This window comes from Rhinopithecus roxellana, chromosome 6 (assembly GCF_007565055.1).
Source record: "Rhinopithecus roxellana isolate Shanxi Qingling chromosome 6, ASM756505v1, whole genome shotgun sequence".
Taxonomy (NCBI): Eukaryota; Metazoa; Chordata; class Mammalia; order Primates; family Cercopithecidae; genus Rhinopithecus; species Rhinopithecus roxellana.
The window spans coordinates 26,362,401-26,376,927 of record NC_044554.1 but is presented as its reverse complement, the minus strand read 5'-3'; the positions used below and the strand labels follow the sequence as shown (position 1 = coordinate 26,376,927).

The 14,527-nt window shown below is 39.3% G+C and overlaps 1 protein-coding gene across 16 annotated transcripts in view; it reads right to left on the bottom strand.

Annotated features, from left to right (window-relative positions):
* Positions 1-14,527, bottom strand: part of ST7 (suppression of tumorigenicity 7) — a 278,422-nt gene that overhangs the window by 53,094 nt on the left and 210,801 nt on the right. For all 16 annotated transcript variants that reach the window (XM_030932961.1, XM_030932964.1, XM_030932969.1 and 13 more), the window contains one exon: positions 5,923-6,037. In XM_030932961.1, coding sequence (XP_030788821.1) covers positions 5,923-6,037 — 115 coding nt within the window. The remainder of the gene's footprint in view (positions 1-5,922; positions 6,038-14,527) is intronic.

Here is a 14,527-nt window from a genome sequence, read left to right as displayed (position 1 = left end):
ATCTTCTTTCTAATATGCAGCCTAATTTTGTGACGGATATTTTCAGAAGCTGCTTGTGCCTGTGGCATCAAAATTCACATCCATATACTTAACTGAAAAGCACTGTTTTGGAAGTATGGACAGACTGACACTTGAAGTGTTTGACAAATACAGATTTTACTCATTGGACCTCCAGACATCTCACATCCTTCCTATTTTTACTTATTCCTCAAACACAAATGGAAAACAGCCTAACCAAAAGACAGGGTGTCCAGTAACCATTTCAAAGGAACTATGATGATAGTTGAATAACTTGTGCTAGTTATAAGGCCCTGGGCAATAAACAAGGTTTACGAAATTTTTAGTTATAACTACTTGCTGACTCTGCAAAAACAGTATCAACAAAAGGCTTTTTCTCTGAATAGTCTCAACATAGAGTGATTCCCTAATGACTTTCCCTAGAACTTCTGTTTTCAATCTACTAAGATGAAAGTATTTCCTCCAATGTTAGAAACATGTCCTGTTCTAAAAAGTATGCCCTCTGCAAATTACCAGATGGCAGATAATAATGCTAATTTAGGATGGGCTTGATGGCATCAGTAAAAATGATCTTGATATAGTGGTTGCATTTATATAACTTTTGTGATTGTAAGAAAGACCAGCTGTCCCTAGTTCTTTTGAGAAAGAAGGGAAAAACAAGAGAAGATTCTGCCCCAAATTTAGGGCAATCACTAAATGACTTAACGGAGTAAATATCCAAAAGCGCTTAGATCTGTATTTCTACTAGGACAAACTGTTCAGAGGCTGAAGTTGCTATGAACCCAAAGAAGTAATTTTTCCTTTGATCAGGAGTAAAAATCCCTGGCATTTCTTTTTTCGGCTTTCCAAAGCTTTAGATAAAACTAAGAATTTTAGTTCTAATCAAATATCTGTATGTCCTATTAGATCCATAATTAATTTTAATAACAAGTCATAACATTGTCTTTTTGCGGAGCATAAGACTGGGCTCTTATTCCCTCATTGTGACATTTTATATATGGTTTTCCATTTGAACAAGACTAATGAAGAATAGTGGTGAAGTTTAGGAGTGACACTTTCGGCTCCTTATAATAGCAAATAATATTTGAACTCTTACTGTGTGTCCCACACTGTTCTTAACACTTAACACAGATTAAACAACTTTAATCCTCACAACAAATTACCCGCTGTGTGATCTTGGGCAAGTTACTTAGCCTTTCTAAGCCTTGATCTCATATCCAGAGAAAGAAACCAAGGCTTAGATTTCTCAAGCTCCCTCACTTGGTGAAAGGCAGAGCTGGGACCTGATCCACCTCTTCCCCACCACCCATGACTGCCTTCTGGTATCCCCAAGGATCACTAACTAGAGACAGGCAGAACTAGATGCTCCCAAAGGTACCTTATAGTGCTCAGACCTGCGTTCACTTGCTCTATGAGATTCTTCTAAAATTGAAATGCACAAATGACAATGAATAAGAAACACATGAATTCTTTTCCACATTCCCACCCTAATCTTTGGGACTTAAGTTTTCAACCTAGGTGGCCTATAAACTTCTTTGAAAGGCAATCCAAAGCTTGTAACAATTTTTGCAATGGCTTCTAAAAGAAGGTTCTCATGACTTAATGATCTTGAAAACATTGCTGTCTTTATAGCAAATGTATGACTGAAGAAAAAGATAAATCTCAAATTAAATGAACACCTTACATCAAATCCCCTTTGTGATTAAAAAAATTAGATACAAGTTGATTGAAGATGGAAAGTCATATTTTGAAGACAGTTTCAGAAAGACAAGCAAATATAGATACACTCAGTTCTTAAAAAATGATTAGAAAGGAACCTTACAAGACAATGTGGCATCACTGAAATTCTGCATCATGGCTTCAGCCCACCTAAGTCATGCCTTTGTAAGAGGAGTGAGAGAGGCCCAGCACATCACTTTTGGAAGGCTTACATTTATGGAAAACACATGGGATTTAAAGCCAGCTGGATCTGGATTTGAATCCCAGCTCTGCAGTTTTCTAAGAATGTGGGCTTGTAAGTTATTTAATCTCACAAAGCCTCAGTTTCTGCATCTGCTAAAATGGAGTAACTGCCTCCTTGCAGGGTTATTGTGAGGGTAAAGCTAATGCCAAGCTAATAACATGCTTGGCACATGGTAGGTTCTCAATAAATTGTGGCTAATAACAACAACAAGAACAATGGAATTCATAAAAACAACTTAAATAAATACTGCCAACAGCAGAAAGAGTGTAAGTGTGGTGGTTAAAAGCACAGGTCTGGAGTCAGACCACCTCAGTTTTTAATCTTGGCTTTCCTTTCCTTGTAGAATTCACATCATATTTAATGAAGTTGTTCTCAGTCGATCACTTTTCTCTCATAACATCACATCTACATGGCTTTACTTTGATACTATGGGCTCTTCCTGTGAGCAATTACCTTCTTTTTATACCAGTTACCATATCCGCAAAATGGGGCTAACAATAGTATCTACCCAATATGCTTGTGGTTTGAATCATGTCTGATACTGATACATTACAGGAACTCAATAAATGCTAGCTATTGCTGCTGCTATTTTAGTCACTGTGTGAAGAACATGATAGAACCAGGACCAGCCACCTGGAATAAAACTGCCCACCTACAATGTTGATTCACAAATTGAACACACAAGAGTATGACAACGCCTGAGGATAGCAATACAGTATTTTAGACTAACACCTGGAATAATAAAACATTAGAAGTTATTTCAATGGCAAAATCAAAATCAGACTGCAGACTACGATGAGATATGTCCACTCAACTGGCAATCTTTGTGGGGACACAGGAGTATATGATTGTTACTGATTTCCGAACTCAAAGCCAAACTTTTTTTAAGGTGGTGAAGAACAATGAGACTAGGGGAATATATTTTGCCTCCCTTCTTTCCCTCAAAATATGTTCTTCACCACCTTCATCCCTGGTCCCCAGTGCCTTGCCATTTTTCTAAATCTTTTTGCAAAGGTCAGAAAAGCAGAACTAATCCCATTGTGTTCCCAGCATACTACTTAAAAAATTCAGCCACCTAGCAAATGTAATAAAGGATTGCTGTACCCAAAAACAATCCAAAAAATGGCTACCCAACCAGAGCATTCCAATTAGCAAAAAGGACATATAATCCTGCTGCTTTGGGTGTGGCTCTACAGAGAGGGATGAAGGGGCTGGGATTCCAAGTGCTGTCTCCAGCATCTCATGGATTAGACATCTGAACCAGGGTGAAGAACAGGATGCCCTAAGAGCTGTCTGTACTCCAAGACCTCTAAAGCACCCACTTCCTCACCCGGGGCCAGATAAGGAACCAGCAGTTCAGTAGACGTCTCCAGGAAAAGCAGCAAGGATGAACTTGAAAAAACCCATTTCATGATATGGAGTGAGAAACAAGAGGCATGTTTTTCCACAGTCTTCAGTGGCTGCAGCTCAACCCTCAAGAACAGTAACTTCAGCAGCCACTTCATTATATTTCTACTGTAAATGATACAGGCCTGAGCCAAGTCAGCACCAAAACTCCCTTCAGAATTCACTTGGTGTTAGGTCATCTGTACTCTATTGACAACTGCTGAATTCAAAACCCCTAACGAGGCATCTCAGCAACAACATGTGTCCTGCCACTAATGAGGCTCTTTTTCCATGAATAATGAACAAGAACATCATCTCTGTTGCCAGGTACACAACATAAACAAAGCTCAACACAAGGGCCTTGGTATGGTGAGTTTGTCCATGTGCAACAAAAGAATTTTTCAAAGTGTGAGCCAAGTTTCAGTGGAGGGTGGGACGAGCTGTTGTAACAAATAATGCGAACATATGTTATCAGAATCTAATAAATCAGCTTTTGGATGTTGTGGAACAGAGGCTGTGCAATGGGATAGTTAGAGACAATGGGGAGTTCCATTTCTTTATTTTACAATCAGTCTTATAACACAAGGCTGATGATTTCTGTAATGAACGGAGATCTTCATGAAAGGAGCCTTAAGAGGCTTGCCCTCCCAAAGGCTCTGCTGATTAAAGTTTTATTTCTTAAGGCTTGATATATCAGATTGAGTACAGGTCAGCATTAGGGATTGCTATGGCACTGATGGCTACAGAGTGGCATTTGGAAAAGTGCACTGCCACCTGAACCCATGGCCATGGGACTGAATTCCTTTGGTACTAAAAGAATGTCAACGTATGAGGATTTTTGCCTACAAGGCAGCCCAACAGTTTAGACCTCTAAGCTTGGACCACTGTTTAGCTGAACCATGAGTAAGATTTTAGCATATAAATAGAGAATACAAGTGAGCTGACATGAAAGCCGAACAGTCTTTATTTTGTTTAATTTAAGGTGCTCCACAAATACTTTTCTGTTTCTAAAATCAGTTCCATACTAGGTGGCATATATCTTGTTACACAGGGTACTCATGTCTGCACAGGCAAAATGATGCCATCACTGGCTGAAGGCTTTTAGTTTCCATAAATTTGAGCAAGAATTTGAAGAAAATGAAACAAAAACAAAAACAATCTCATAATGCCTGAGTTCCCTCAACTATAGGAGATAACAACTCTCACCCACTTCAGAGATTCTTTATGAAGAAATGTGTCAAAAATAAGACCCAATGGCCAGGGGTGGTGGCTCACGCCTGTACTCCCAGTGCTTTGGGAGGCCAAGGTGAGAAGTTCACTTGAGGCCAGGAGTTTGAGACCAGCCTGGGTAACATAATGATAACCAGTCTCTATAAAAAAAAAAAAAACCCTAAAAATTAGCCAAGAATGATGGCACACTCCTATAGTCCTAGTTACTTGGGAGGCTGAAGCAGGAGGATGGCTGGAGCCCAGGAGTTCAAGGTTATAGTGAACTATGATCACACCACTATACTACTCCATCTGGGGCAACAGAGAGGAAGACCCTATCTCTACAAAAAAAAAAAAAGACCCAAATGGTATAGTTTGCTCTATATGCTTTGTAATCTGAATAATTCTTTAAATGCACTGAAGATGCTTACTAAAGAAAAAATATTTCATAAACCAAAAAATGATTATATAATAAGTAATCATTCCCTATATCCATTTTACAAGCAAACACTTTAGGAATATGGTTGCTGAAATGAGGCAGAATAGTATGAAGCTCTGCAGATATTTTAGTAACTATGTCATGGCAGGTAATTATGTAGACAATTTTTGTCCAATTAATCAAATCATGAATTCATGGATAATGACAATATGAACATTAGAGTTTTAAAATATCTAGGATGTGCCAGCTTATTTTTCTGATTTCTTAGGAACAGGCAAAATGGAATAAGTTCATGAGTGAGTAACCAGAATGGCAAAGGAACTTCAAAGCCTGCCATTTAAAGAAATTGGGATATTCTGCTGCTAATGAGAAGAGCTGGGAGGAAGGGGATCTGATTTCATCTTCCAATATTTACTGAGTTGTCACATGTGCAAGGGATACTAGCTGTTCTACATTGCTCCAAAGGGTAATGTGCCCAGTAGGCAGTGGTCACAGTGAACCGATGTGGAGTTATAGCAAGAGCTCTAACAGTCAGTGCTGCCCCTACAGGATAGGTACTGCCTGTGAGGTTCTGGGGGATTCCTGACCACATAGGTAGTAGAGAGGATTCCTGACCACAGAGGTAGAGCAGAGCAGACATAACTGCCTGATGGGGAGAGCACGAGGGCAGCCTGTAGGGAGGGATGGAGAGGAACTGGACACAAGCCATGTCACATTTCTGGTCCTTGCTAACCATGAAATTCTAAGATTCTACCAAACACCATCATAAAACTGTAGGTGAAAATTCTGTAAGAGTAAGGTTACAAAAGTGCTGTGCTATTTAAAATGACCCTTCCAATCTAATCTAACCAGGGAAAATACATCAAAAGAGGAACAGTCAAGTAAATAAAAATACCCAAGGACTTACCATCATACTTAGCTAAGACTGCCTGAACATCAGCATATGCTTGTAGTTCCAGAAGGGCTTCTAAAAGGTTTTCATGGATATTGAACATGCTCAGAAGGGGGAACTCCTTCATTAACTAGGGCAGAAGAAACCAAGGAATAATTAGTATATTATGTATGTCTTATACTTTTATTGTACATACTTTATTGTACATATTTACTGTATATATGACGTTTATATATATATATATATATACACACACACACAGTAAAATGATTACTAGAGTTAAGCATTTTAAGGAATAAGCATTTCTTATTTATTTATTTATTTGAGACGGAGTCTTGCTCTGTTGCCCAGGCTGTAGTGCAGCGGTGCAATCTCAGTTCACTGTAAGCTCCACCTCCCAGGTTCAAGCGATTCTCCTACCTCAGCCTCCCCAGTAGCTGGGACTACAGGCACGTACCACCATGCCCGGCTAATTTTTTGTATTTTTAGCAGAGACGGGGTTTCACCATGTTAGCCAGGATGGTCTTGATCTCCTGACCTCGTGATCCACCCACCTCGGCCTCCCAAAGTGCTGGGATTACAGCATTTCTTATTTTTAAAGTATAATACTGAATTGTATTTATATAAAAGTATAATTCAATTCTTAATGTATAATTAATATTGGGTTATAAGAGTTCATATCAATTATTATTTTGTAAATCATTAAATGCTTCTTTTTTTCCCGATAAGGTGGGATAAGATTCAAAGAGAGGTTTTCATAAAAGTTGAAGAAAATGCTCAATAAAGATAAAATGCCATAGAGAAACCAAACAAGGTAAAGGATGAAAAATATCTCACAGGCTTTACCAGTTAGGTCACTGGTAACTTTGCCAGCAGCAGTTTGGATGGAAGACAGACTACAGAAGGGTAAACAAGGGGGCCCTACTCTTTCAAGTAGCCTAGTGGCAAAGTTAGGGAGACAAAGTAGAAAAATAGCTAGAAAGTGACATGGGTTAAAAGAAAATTTGTAGGTAGTGATGGGGGTGGTAGTAAAGAGGAAGGTTTACGAGCTCCTGCCTGGTGGCCTCCATAAAACCGGGGCCAAGATCATCTTCTGAGACTAATAGGTGGCAGGGAAGAAGCTTAAAGATGGGGTGAAAGTAAAAAACAGCCACACGGTGGTGAACCGCTCAGGAAAAAAAAAAAAAGAAAGAATTGCTAAGGCTATCTCGAGGGCCTAACAAACTGGAGACCATAAATTTATAGAGGTTATAATTGCATGGTGGTCAAGTTTTACCTAGCAGTGGCCAGCAGCCCAGGTACAGTAGCAAGATGTCAAATGATTAGGTTGAGCCTGGGTGGACTGAATTAGGTTCAATAAAATTCAAGGAGCAAGAGACTGGACTATGGTGGTGAACGAATGATTAAAGGAATGGTCCAAGGGTTCTAGACTGGATGAAGATGAAGAGAGGCCCAAAGGAAGTTAAAATATACAATACTGAACTTCACTGGGAAGCAAAGAGAAAGAAGAAAGACAAAGAATTTCAGAGTAAATTTTTTATCTTCAAGAAAGGTAAAATCTGGCCAGGCATAGTGGCTCATGCCTATAACCCCAGCACTTTTGAGAGGCCGAGGCAAGTGGATCACCTGAGGTCAGGAGTTTGACATCAGCCTGTCCAACATGGCAAAACCCCCTCTCTACTAAAAACACAAAAATTAGCCAGGTGTGGTGGCACACACCTGTAGTCCCAGCTACTTAGGAGGCCGAGGCAGGAGAATTGCTTGAACCTGGGAGGTGGAGGTTGCAGTGAGCTGAGATCATGCCACTGCATTCCAGTCTGGACAACAGAGTGAGACTCCATCTCAAAGAAGAAGAAGATGAAGACGAAGACAAAGAAGAAGAAGAAGGAGGAGAAGAAATCTCATCTTAAAAGAAAGTTAACCAGGTTCAAAAAACAAGGAAAGGTAAAATCTTATCTTAAAACAAAGATAACCAGGTTCAAAAAAAAGAAAAGTAAAATCTTATCTTAAAAGAAAGATAACCAGGTTCTTCACAGAGCAGAATCACAGATATATTCTCCTCTAATCCTCTACCTGGATAACTGCTATCTATTATAACATAATAACCTCCAAAAAAGTGGTAACTGTTTTTGATGTCAACATCTTTAAAGTAATTATGCTGAGAGAAATAATACTCAAAAATAGGCTAATTCACTGCTAAGCAAAAAATCAGTGAATATACTGCATTGACCATCCAGTTCTTCCTTCATTAGTAACATTTACCATATTGTTTTGTTTTTTAAAGCCAAGAATCATTTACCCTATCTTTAAAAATAAATAATTTTCTGCAGCCCAAAAGAGCATCATATTACTAATGAAAAACCCCCATTAAACTGATTACGCGTTCAGTAAGACTGATGGTCCGAACTTCCCTAGAGAGGTCTGCAGTATTTTCACTGTTGATAAAGGAAGTGAATAAGATTATACCACACATTGCTGATGTTCTGTAACCAATAAAAGTACTTCTTGTTCTGGTTCATTTTGATTCTAGTTGACATTACTCTTTGATTTTTTTTTCCTCTTTCTAATTAAAGCTAGTTAGAATTAAAGCGCTCTGTCATTCAGCATTTGGCAACACAATAAAGACATTCTCTAAATTGCAACATTTAAACATTTATTGTTTTCAGCCAATTCTTCAGGTAAGGATCAAACTTCAAGGACACAAATCATATTCTATAATTTAAAAAGTGCAATTCCAAATATTACTTGCTGAAGCTTAAAAACTGAGTCTTATTAAAACTCAATGAGACCGCATATGCAAACACGAAGTCTAACCCGGTTCCAACAGAATTTGAGGTAAGATGCTAGGAGCTTAAACAACAGTGCTTTCATTGGAAGCTCGGACAGGGTATACTGTGTTCAAAAACAAATCACTAATAAAAGGATTTTAAACATGGTAAAAAGCAAATGTTGGAGAGGCAATCAAAGTCATATGACAATTAGTAAATCTAGCTTTACTAATTTAATATACACAGGAAGAAAAAGTGAACCCTCTGCTGCCTCCACTGCCCTCTCCAGCCCCTCAAACAAGCTATCTTAGAGAAAAGCCCACAACTCCCTTGGCTCTGTTTACTCCACACTGCTTCGCTACAATCTGGCTTGCCTCCGCACAACCTGAATCTGCTCGTCCCCATCTACAGGTGACTGAGATTGCTCCTGTGGACACCCTCCGCCCTTTTCTTGCTTGACCTCTGCATCATTTGAAAGTCTGATAGCTTTTTCTTTGTAACGCTTGCCTCTCTTGGCTTCTTCAACAGTATTCTCTTCTGGTTTTCTTCATACTTATCTCACAGCTCCTTTTCTAGTTTCCCCTTGTCTCTGACTTAGGAGCAAGTCTTCTTGCAGGTTATGTCCTGCATCCTCTTATCTTAAACACCCTGATCTCTAGAAACATTGTCATTTCCAGGGTCTCAGCATCAGCAACTCCACGGGGATGACTTCCACAACCTAACATCCTGCCAAATGTCTTCCTGACAGTTTTACCTGAGTGTCCTTAAAGGCAACACACCTAATACTGAGCTGACAATTTCCCTCTTCCCAGGTCAACCCTTCAAACCTGTTCTCTCCTTGGTATTTCCTATCTCAGAGAAAAGAACCATTAACCTCTTGTCACCCTCTTCTCCTTACAGCCACTTTAGAGGCCCTGCAACCCCTGAGTTGATATTTAAAACATGTTGATAGCTTTCATTACATTCACTGAAAGCTCTGTTATGCAAACATATACCTTAAGAATCATTACTATCTCTCTTTTCTCTAACCATGCTGCCAGTAACTTATGCCCTCATACATTACCTAAATTGCTCCAATAGCATCTGCATTTGTCCATTTTCCTCCAGTCAACTTTTCCAATCCACCCTTCCAATGCAGTCATAAAGGCTTTTTTTTTTTTTTTTTTTGAGATGGAGTCTCACTCTGTCACCCAATCTGGAGTGCAGTGGTGCCATCTGGGCTCACTGCAAGCTCCGCCTCCTGGGTTCATGCCATTCTCCTGCCTCAGCCTCCCGAGTAGCTGGGACTATAGGTGCCCGTCACCATGCCTGGCTAATGTTTTGTATCTTTAGTAGAGACGGGGTTTCACCGTGTTAGCCAGGATGGTCTCCATCTCCTGATCGCGTGATCCGCCCGCCTCGGCCTCCCAAAGTGCTGGGATTACAGGCATGAGCCACCGCGCCCAGCCCATAAAGACTCTTATACACAAGTGAGTCCATCACACTCCTGCTTAAAAGGCAACCACTGACATGACGAGATTTATCCCAAGGAAATAATCAGATGTGAATACAAATTTACGAAGCTGTTTATCACATTATTGGTAATAGTAAAAATTTTTTAAATGCAAGCAACTTAAAAATTAACCCATTATGAGATATTTAAGTATAATAAACTACAGTCACCTTGTGGGCTATTATATGTTGTCATTAGAAGTTAAGTTCTCAGAAAACTTTCAACAGCATGGCCTGGGAAATGCTGGCATACAAATTACACTAGAGAAAGCAGGATACAAACTATATTTTGCAGTAAAATCATGCTATTCTTATGAGCCTATGCATAGCAACATACTTGGTTAGAAATACACTAAAATTATACCAATATACTAAATTATACTAATATACTAAAATGTTAACAGCAGTTATTTCTAGTTGATATTAAAGGTGATTTTTATTTCTTCCTTCATATTTTCTATATGTTCTAATTTTTAAAAATTTTGTTCTAACATTCATTCTATGCTGGGGAGGGGGACAGCCATTTTTAGGAATACTGGCTTCTCACTCAATTCCGGATATAATCTAAAATGCTTGGCATGGCGAACACAGTCCCTTGTGACAAGTCCCTGTCTATCATGCCAGCCTCACTTCTAGCCACTTCACACACACCACACACCTGGCATAGAACAGCTTTCAGTTCCTTAAACAAGCCACGTTCACTCATGCATCTATCCAAGCTCCTCCCCCCCAGAGTGCTCTCCTATCTTGGTCAATCTGGTCGCTCCTCAATTTCCAGGAAATCTTTACCTGTTCCCTCACTCCTGACCTCTTACCTTCATCTGCAGGTTAAGTACTCCTGGCCTGAACTACCAGAGTCCTTGTCACAATCATCTACTGGTCCATCTTCTCCATGAGTCTGAGAAGAACGTGAGAGCAGGAACTTTGCCTTATTGCTGTATTCTTGGTGAGTGACCAACCTATCATAGGTGCTCAACACACACTTCATGACTGGAATACTTTTTAAAGGCTTTAAATTTCTATTGCTTTAGAGTATATGTTATAATAATATATGTCTGCTGCCACAGCTCTACTTCAGGTCATTGAATTACATATCCCTAAACATGTTCTTTATCATTTATAATCTTCCATTATCTACACCTTGGACAAGGTATAGGTAGAACCTGTATGTTTTGACTCAATGCTCAGAATTTTCTTATACTTAGAACTGTCTGAAAATGGAATAGATGGTCTAGAGAAGTCTCTGTCACCAGAACTACTTATATACAGAGAAGCCGGTCATGGGACAGGGATACTAAAGAAAGGACCAAGAACCTTTCAAATTCTGCAATTCCAGGGGAACAATTCCCAGCTCTTAAGCATAACTTTTAAGGCCCTCTCTCAGTTCAAGGCCAGATTCCTCCAGCCTCTCCTGTCTTCTGCAGGATTAAATTCTAGTCTTGTCAAACCAGACTATTATGCACCATTCCCAGAATCCTTTCTACTGTTCCTAGCCACCGTGTTTCTGCTCGAACGGTTTTCACCACCTGGAATACCTCTTCCCCTCATTTACAAGGCAGCCTGTCAAAATCACCCCACCCTCCAAAGCCCAGATCAAATGTCACCTCCTAAAGTCACAGCATCATAGAAAGTGAGAGCCAGAAGAGTCCATGGAGATCATCCAAACACCCTCCTCACTTTACAGACGAGCTCCCTCCCATCCCCGCCCCACCAAAAAACAATAAAGGCTGCAAGTTTAAGTGATTCAGCCAAGTTAGTGCTGGGATTATGATCCAAACTCAGTCATCAGCACTGAGTCCAAATTTCAAAACATCAGAACCCTAGTTTCTGGGTTGCCAAGTCCAGAACTAAACCATTTTGCTTACGCTTCTCACATAATACTACTGTATCATCTTTGTATTGTGTTTACATGAATTTAAGAAGATAGATGTATTACAGAAAAAAGAGTCCTAAATTTAAAATTATTCCTGAATTAAAATCCAACCTCTGCCATTTACTACCTGTGTGAATTTGCACAAATTATTTAACCCCTCTGAGCTTTGGTTGCTTCATCTCCTGGGTCTTAGTTCATATGGCATCTTCTCAGACTCTCTCTAGCACCCTACCTAATGTCACCACCCACCCCTCACATCACGACTTTCCGTTGTTTCTGTCACATTCTGAAATCATCTTATTTATGCGACTGAATATTAGATAATTTTAAAAAAACTAAAAATAATAAAATAGAGGGTGAGAGGTGGGGGTCTAGTTTTATTCTTTTGCATATGAATATCCAGTTTCTCCAACACCGTTTATTGAAGAGACTGTCCTTTCTCCAATGAGTGTTCTTGGCACCTTTGTCAAAATCAGTTGGCTATAGATATGTGGATGAATTTCTGGCCTCTTTATTCTGTTCCATCAGTTTGTGTGTCTGTTTTTTTTTTTTTTTTTTCCGAGACGGAGTCTCGCTCTGTTGCCCAGGCTGGAGTGCAGTGGCCGGATCTCAGCTCACTGCAAGCTCCGCCTCCCAGGTTTACGCCATTCTCCTGCCTCAGCCTCCTGAGTAGCTGGGACTACAGGCACCCACCACCATGCCTGGCTAATTTTTTTGTATTTTTTAGTAGAGATGGGGTTTCACCATGTTAGCCAGGATGGTCTTGACCTCCTGACCTCGTGATCCGACCGTCTCGGCCTCCCAAAGTGCTGGGATTACAGGCTTGAGCCACCGCGCCCGGCCTGTGTGTCTGTTTTGATGCCAGTACCATGCAGTTTGGGTTATAATAACTTATAGTATGATGCCGCCAGCTTTGTACTTTTTGCTTGGCTATTTGGGGTCTTTTGTGGTTCCATACAAATTTTAGGATTGCTTTTCTATTTCTACGAAGAATGTCATTGGTATTTTGATAGAGATTGCAGCAAAACTGTAGACTGCTTCCAAAAACCTCACTGTAAGGTCCAAGACTATAAAACTACTAGAAGAAAACAGAGGGCAAATGCTTCAGGACATTGGTCTGGGAAAATATTTTAGAATAAGACCTCAAAAGCACAGGTAACATAAGGAAAAATAAATAGGATTATGTCAAACTACAAAGCTTCTGCACAGCAAAGGAAACAACAGAGTTATAAGACAGACAACCTATAGGAGAAAATATTTGCAAACTACTTCTCTGATGGGATTAATGCCCAGAATATACAAGGAACTCAAACACCTCAATAGCAAAACAACAAACAATCCAATTAAAAAATGGTCAAATTATCTGAACAGATACTTCTCAAAAGAAGACACACAAATGACCAACAAATATATGAAAAAATGCTCAACCTCACAATTACCAGAGAAACGCAAATCAAAAACACAATGTAGTATCATCTCCCTCCAGTTAGAATGGCTATTGTAAAAAAAAGACCAAAAATAAATAAATAAATAAATAAATAAATAATAATAATAACAACAACAAACACTGGCAAGAATGCAGAAAAAGGGAAATTCTTATACACTTTTGGTGGGACTGTAAACTAGTATAGCCACTATGGAGAACAGTATGCAGGTTCTTCAGAAAAACTACAAATAGAATAACCATATGATCCAGCAATCCCACTACGGGGCATTTATCCAAAGGAAAGGAAATTAGTATATTAAAGAGACGTCTGCACCCACATCTCTACTACAGCACTATTCACAATAGCCAAGACATGGAATCAACATAGGTGTCCGACAACAGATGAATGGATAAGTAAAGTGTGGCACATACACAATGAAATATCACCCAGTCATAAAAAATAATAATAAAATAAATAAATAAATAAAAACCTATCATTTGCAGCAAGATGGATGAAACCAGAGGACACTAGTATGTTAAGCGAAATAAGCCAGGAACGGAAAGTTAATCATGCATGTTCTCATTCCTATGCAGAAGAAAAACAAAGTTGAGCTCCTAGAACTAAAAAGTAGAACAGAGGATACTAGAAGCTGGGAAGGATAGAGGATAGAGAGAGATTTGTTAAAAGATACAAAATTATAGCTCAACAGAAGGAATAACTTCTAATGTTCCATACCAGTGTAGGATGACTACAATTAACTTTAATTACAAAAACAGGTAGGAAACCAGATTTGGCCCACAGGCCTTAGTTTGCCAACTCCTGGTTAACAGGAATAAAATGTAAAAGCCAAAATATCTTCATAAAAGAAGTTTCATAATGATATTATATTCTAAAAACATAACATCTCTTATACACAGCTGGTTTGGCAGACTGTAGCAAAATGGAAAAAGCCTACCGTACAACCCAGCACCTCTTCTCCCGGCTACATCCCCTAGAGACTGTTTAGTCCATTATCTGTGTAGTCCACTATTTATGATGGGATTTTCCTCATCCGTAGTAAA